General features: G+C 50.0%; 1 protein-coding gene across 3 annotated transcripts in view; it reads right to left on the reverse strand.

Moving 5' to 3' along the window:
* Positions 1–6705, reverse strand: part of RNF121 (ring finger protein 121) — a 41705-nt gene that overhangs the window by 12366 nt on the left and 22634 nt on the right. For all 3 annotated transcript variants that reach the window (XM_006037962.3, XM_025194429.1, XM_025194430.1), the window contains one exon: positions 23–39. In XM_006037962.3, coding sequence (XP_006038024.1) covers positions 23–39 — 17 coding nt within the window. The remainder of the gene's footprint in view (positions 1–22; positions 40–6705) is intronic.

Raw genomic sequence — 6705 nt, forward strand, 5'->3', positions numbered from 1 at the left:
CTAAAGGGGCTTACTGTGCATTCCCGACGCGCTGTAAAACTGCGCGAGGTCAGGGAACGAAAGAAGAACTGGTCAGGATTAACATGCATTTGTTAGATAAAGGGACAATCTTTGTCAGCTCTAGAGGAAGGATTGGCCAACCAGTCTCCAAAGCATTTACTCAGCACAGTCTTGGGTCTCTCAAGCGTGTAATCTTGCCACTGGAGCGATGGGCCAGGCACAGAATCAGGGACAGCCATCCCAAGCCCACAGCAAGAAACCAAAAGTAGGAACTTGTGTATGAATAAAGTTCCCAGCACTGCCACTGATATCCTGGGCGAGTCACCACCTCTTTCCCATCATTCACATGGTAACACCAGCTCCCAGTGACACAACGGTCATAAAACAGTTATCAGGATATGATGTCTTTACTCCTATGAAATGCCTTCCAGTAATTCGAAATGCCTGACTTGCAGCCTCTCCCGAACTGGGACCGACACTAGCATCTTTGCACTGTTTGACATTACAGAACACTGACAGGCTACTTTACGCACCTCCGACAGGACCTGTGATGCTGCAGGTCCTGCTCGGTCCGATCCCTCGGGGTGTCCTTCCTTATTCCTGGCCTGTGGTCCTTCCAGCCCTACTTGTGCCCTGGGACATGAGGTGTCTTAAGGGCTATGTTCGTGGCCTCCACCTTCCCCTACAGCCATGTCCATGCCTCACAGGAGTACACGATATCATTTCAGGGGGGCCGCCAGTCCCACAATGCTTGGCCCTCTCTCGGGCTTCAAAACGTTTGTTGGGGCTTCGGCCTTCTTGGCTTTGGCCCCTTTTCTCCGGCTGTGCCCTTCTCAGCCTAGGCTCATTGCACCGGATCTTGGCTTCTGGGCCCCCAGGCTGTGCCCCTTCTCAGGTCCCCAGACCCTGGTCCCATGCCTTCTCGGGCCCCTGGGCCAAGCCAGGTCTGCCATTATAGCTTAGCTTTGCTTCTTGCAGTCTGTCCTATGGCTGCTCGGGAGTCTGCCCTATTCTTCCAGCTTACTGTGCAGCTGGCCTCGTCTCAGCTGCTGGCCTACCTACACAGCCAGGCTAGCCTGCTGTACCTTCCCCTTTGTAGTGACATGGGTCTTTGGCTCCCTGCTACAATGCCCCACTGACAAAAAACATATATATATTCCCAGGAAAGAAGGACATAAGGAAGAGGTCCCTGCCTCCACTTCACTGAGAGCCTGGGGAGCTAAATGCACCCAGAGGCTGTTACAGAAGGAAATGAGGGGGCCTGGCATCACTTGTGCCCAACTCAGATATAACCTACCTTGTCTAATGTGCCACGGGGCCCTCTGGCCTCACACACCAACAGAATTACAGCTGGAAGCTGGATCAGAAACGGGTTTAGTCCTTTAAAGCAAGCAAGCTAAACCCTGAACTGTTGCAATTCTGAAGGCGTTACTCCGGGACCTCATGCTCCAGTCCTCTTTTGTGGTCCCTGGTCAGACGACACCTGCCATGAAGCACAATGGTCTCCCCGCTCAGTGAGGGGGAGTGATACAAGATGGGTGAGGGACGTTATGGCAGGAGGACAAGGCAATGTAATTGCCTCACCCACCAGGTCCCTCAGCAGCATTTTGGGAGGAAAACATGCAGTTTTCCAGCCATTTGCAATTTGGGTTAAAAAAAATAAAATAGATAAAAGCAAGACGATTTATCAGGACGGTGTTACTGGAGTCCTGACAAGCCAGGCCCCTTTCAGATGCTTCAAGCTGGACACATGAGGACTGAACCACTCCAAAGACCTCAACCGCTGGCTGGGAAGCAGAAGTTCACAAACCTAGAGTTTGCTGCGCCCAATTTTTTAAGTAAAAAAAAATCTTCCTTTCGAGCATATTTTAACCTGAAAGCTCAAAGCCCTTTACAGAGTATGGAAGAGTGCAAAACCACCTCCAAGGTGAAACAAGCATCTGTTTCAAGGCAGAAAAGTTGCCAGAAAAGACTGGAGCTTATGCAAGCGGAACTGCAATTGCCCACACAGCCAAACATCTTCTGCTATTATGGTAACTTCCTAAGTGCCATGGGAGACTTAAAAAAATGCAAAACTCTAGAAAGCTTGGTTCAGAGGTGATACCTTTTATTAGACCAACTAAAAAAAAAAATAAAAAAAAAAATCTTTTTTTTTGCAATTTCTTAGTTGAGATAATAAAACGTCTCAAGTGCTCTAGAGTTTTGCATTTCTTTTTGTCTCGAACCAACACAGCTCCGAAATACATCCTTGAAACAAGAGCGACTTAACTAACTGGTTCCACTTTGGTCTGATTCAAGACTTCTGCAGCATCCCCATCACTAGATGGAGTCCAGGGAGAGGACAACCGGCCAAAAAACCCAGTCCTTTTGGCTGCCGCTTTTGGGCACCTTCTGTTTAAATCCTAGCCACGTCTTACAACTTAGCTGGCGAAGTCACAGCCTGAACTGCCGGAGGCTCTTATAACACAGACCTCCCCTATTTGACACAGCAATGAGTGGCTGAACAGTGTCCTTTGAACTCTGCAGGTGGGAAAGGAGTCACAATGAGATCTTTCTGGGGGTTTCTTTCTTCTCTAGAGAAATGAATCAAACTCAGATTATGGAAAGCAGCTGCCGAATAGCTCCGTGGCAGAAATATTACCCATTTCAGAACACCACTGTGTCAGAACAATCATCGATTTGTGCCCTGCAGTGCCCATACAAGAAACCTTGCTGCTGTGGAATAACCAGTCCATAAGGAGGACTCTTCCAGGCTGTAAAGCAGCTCGTGATTACTTCTCTCAGAAAACTGCCTAGCTCTTCAGCTAGAAAACCTGTCTCCTTGAGACCTGTTAAAAGGCACATCGTTCCTGACTGTGTACCAGGAAGCTAAGGATGCCTTGTATCAGAATCGTTTCTTGTATTGTATTCTGCCTTTCAGTTTCAATGAGTGTTCCTATAATACGCAGAAAAAAATTGTTGTATAACGAGCAGAAAATTACCCAACAGGCAGAAAAAATGCCCAAGTTACTTCTTTCCACCCTGGTCTTTCCCTCCCAGGCACACAGTTCTGACTTTTGCCAGTCTACACGGAAGTTTCTCTGTACCCTTCATTATTTTTCTTGGCGGTCTCAGAGCCCTTTCCCTCAGGCAGCGGTGGCTCATAACTGACCCAGCATTGAAGGCAGAGGTTAAAAAACCCACGCTCATTCTTGTATGAGCATGGTATTCTCAGTACTGCTTTAAAATCCGGTCCTTGTGCATCACAATGCTTGTTTTTCTAACCTATGCTGTAAGCTGAAACCCAACCTTTCCACAGAACTGTCCAGAAGAATATTAGCAAATCATTTTCCTATCCCTTGGCCAACAGCAGAAGCAAGGCATGAAGCTGTATGGGGTCTAGGGGGCAACTGGAAAACTGCATCTACTTCTGGGAAAAAGGTATGACTTAATTACAGTGACCTAATCCACATGCATAAGATTCTTTGGAGGCCTCGTCTCAGCTGGTCAAATAGGCCAAAGGACCCGAGATCAAAAATCAGATCACCTCAAAGAAGATACTCGGAAGCTGTGGATAAGATATGCTCGCATGGGGACTGCAGCAGCAGCTGAAGCATCAAGTCACAATGAAGTCCTGCAAGATCACAGTCAGTTGTACAAATACAGCAACTGCAGCAATATCCCCTTCAACCGGCTCCTGTTTCCATCTGCTGTGATAAAGCCAGCAAGACTCCAGCCTTTGGGCCTTGTTAGACCTTGTGCCGTAAGCCGAACAAATGCTAAGTGGCTTGGTGTTATTCGGCTTAGTGGAGCAGTCACATGAGGAGGCAAAAAAAACCTGCTGACTGTCCTTCACCTGCACAGCCGTGACTTGCCACTAGAGGCTTGGTGAGCAGAGGAACTAGGAACAGGACCCATTTGCTGCTCTTGCGTGGCAGAAAGTGGACCCACCACAATGTCAGTTTTAGTGAGACCAGAAAGATCCTAGAACAGGGGTAGGCAACGTTTTTTGGCCGGAGTGCTGAAAAAACCCACGACGTCTACCTTGGAAGGTGCTGGAGTGCCGGCATGCCAAAAAAACAAAATGAGGGCAGGGGCGGGTGGCGGTGGTACGTGGCAGGACGTACTGCACTCAACAAAAAAGGAATACACAACGACAAAGGCAACATTTATGATTATTTAATAATCATAAATGTTGCCTTTGTCATTGTGTATTCCTTTTTTGTTGAGCATGTTGCAATGAGAGAGAGCAAAAAAAAGAGACAAACAAGAAAAAGAGGAGAGAGAGAAAGAAAAAGAAGAGCAGAGAGAACCAGACACAAGAGCAGACAGAGAACCACGTGCACAACCACAGAGAACCAGAACACACCCAAAACAGACATGCACACAAACATCCCGAACCAGGCACGTGCACACACAGATGCACAGGGCCAGACAGAGGCAGACAAACACAGAGAACCAGATGCGCACGGAGCCGGGCTCCTGGGCCACTGGGCAAAGTCTGACCCAACAATGTGCTGGTCCTGCCAGAGCCCCTGTGCTTCCCTGGGGAGCGAGCCCCTGGGCTGCAGCACAGCTGGCTGAGGCCCTGGCCCAGAGCCAGCCCATCAGCCCAACCACCCTCCAAGGCTGCAACCCTGGAGCTCACTCGCTCTGAGCAGCCCAATCCTTTTTTCTCCAGAGCTCAGGTGGTGCCTGGCCCCTGCACTGCCATCAGCAGGAGCAGAGCTAGTCTGGACAGCGGCAGAAGGCACCGCAGTTGCTGGGCACTCTGGGGGAAAAAAAAAGGATGGGGCCCTGCAGAGCTCAGGTACTGCCTGAGCGCGCGCACACACTGCCCCTGTGCCTGCAGACACCCCCCCCCTACCAGCGCTGTCCCATGCTCTGAGGTCTAGTCTGGGGATGCAGCCACAGCCAGGTGGTGCTGGAGCAGGCCAGGGCAGGAAAGCAGGTAACTGGCTGGGGGTGGGTGGGGCTGGGCTACTCAAGCCTGCAAGCCTGCTGAGGGCTCCCTCTGGGTCCTACTGCCCCTGGCTCCAGGCAGCTTTGACAGGGAGCCAAGACGAATAAATATTAATTTACTAAATTTTTAAGGGGCTTTGTAGACTGGGTAGAATGGCTTGGGCAAGCTGCATCTGGCCTGTGGGCCATATTTTGCCCGCCCCTGTGATAAATCTGTATTACATCAAGAACATTCAGACCCCACAATTCAGCAGCACAGAAATTTTTAGCAACATGCAGAGCATTGAGCTGGCATCAAACCTGAGGGGGTAGATCAGGGGTGAGGTGAACAGATCTGAAGACTTAGAAGACTCACTAAGGGGTGAGGTGAACAGATGGTGATGGTGCCATCGTGAGGGGTTTGGCTTCTTTGACCACACTCCGCACTTCAGTGAGAAAGCTAGAGGACTGTTGGGAAGGGATGGCCTCCACCTCACCTGGAAAGGGAAGAAGCTCTTTTCGGCCAGAATGGCTGACCTACTCGACAGGGCTTTAAACTAAGATCACTGGGGGACGGGCAGTCAATCAACAGTTCTAGCCCAGATCATGCCAATCACAGCAGAAACAGCTTATGTAGCCCAAGGGAACCTACTCTGATGAGAGCCCAAGGAAAGGTTACGTCCCATCACATAAGGAAGCTTAGGGCTTCCCATGGCAGACTCAACTGCCTGTACCCTAACGCCAGGAATTTGGGTAACAAGCAAGAGGAGCTGGCCCTCCTCCTGACCGATAACGATTATGACCTCATAGGGATAATGGAAACCTGTTGGGACTCCTCCTATGGCTGGTCGGTAGGTATAGAAGGCAATACCCTCTACAGGAGAGATCGTGTTGGGAAGAGGGGTGGGGGTGTAGCACTATGTCAAGGAACAGTACACTTCCCTTCAAACTGTATTCATCAACCATGGAGGGCATCTTGAGACCCTCTGGGTTAAAATATGGGGGGGGAACATGGGGAAGGGGATATACTTGTAGGAGTCTATTATAGACTCCTACAAGTATACAGTGGTTACAGTCTTGTGAACCCAGCGTTCTTTCCTGCCTGTGGCAGGGGTCAAGCTAGATGATCTGTTCAGGTCCCTCCTGACCCTAGCTACTATGAAACAGACCTCCTAACCAAGAAGAAGAACTGAATCTCAAATTCAATAGGGAACTGGCGGAGGCCTCACATTCCCATTGTATGATCGTCATGGGAGACTTCAGCCTTCCTGACATCTTGTGGGATCAGCACATGGCCAACCAGCCTGACTGGCTGTGTAACTTCCTCGCTTGCATTGATGACCTGTATCTAATGCAAGAGGTCTGCGGATCAACAAGGGGAGAGGCACTGCTGGATCGGGTTCCGGCCCAAGGGGATAATCTGGTGAGTGATCTGAACAAGGGGAGAGGCACTGCTGGATCGGGTTCTGGCCAAAGGGGATAATCTGGTGAGTGATCTGAGGACCGAGGGCAAGCTTGGTGACAGGGCCCAAGATCTGATTACTTTCTCTGTCCAAGGAAGGGTGGGCAAATCCCTCAGTGAAAAAGAAATCCTGAACTTTGGGAAGGCTGACTTCCACAGACTCAGGAGACTGGTCAGTCGGGCACTAAGGGACCATGGCCCCCTAGGAAGGGAAGTCTATGAGAAATGGTTGTTCCTAAAGAACTCAATCCTCAGTGTGCAAGGGAGGTCCATCCCGTCCCACAGGAAATGCAGTCAGAGGGCAGGGAAGCCCCCTTGGCTCA

This window comes from Alligator sinensis, unplaced genomic scaffold (assembly GCF_000455745.1).
Source record: "Alligator sinensis unplaced genomic scaffold, ASM45574v1 scaffold854_2, whole genome shotgun sequence".
Taxonomy (NCBI): Eukaryota; Metazoa; Chordata; order Crocodylia; family Alligatoridae; genus Alligator; species Alligator sinensis.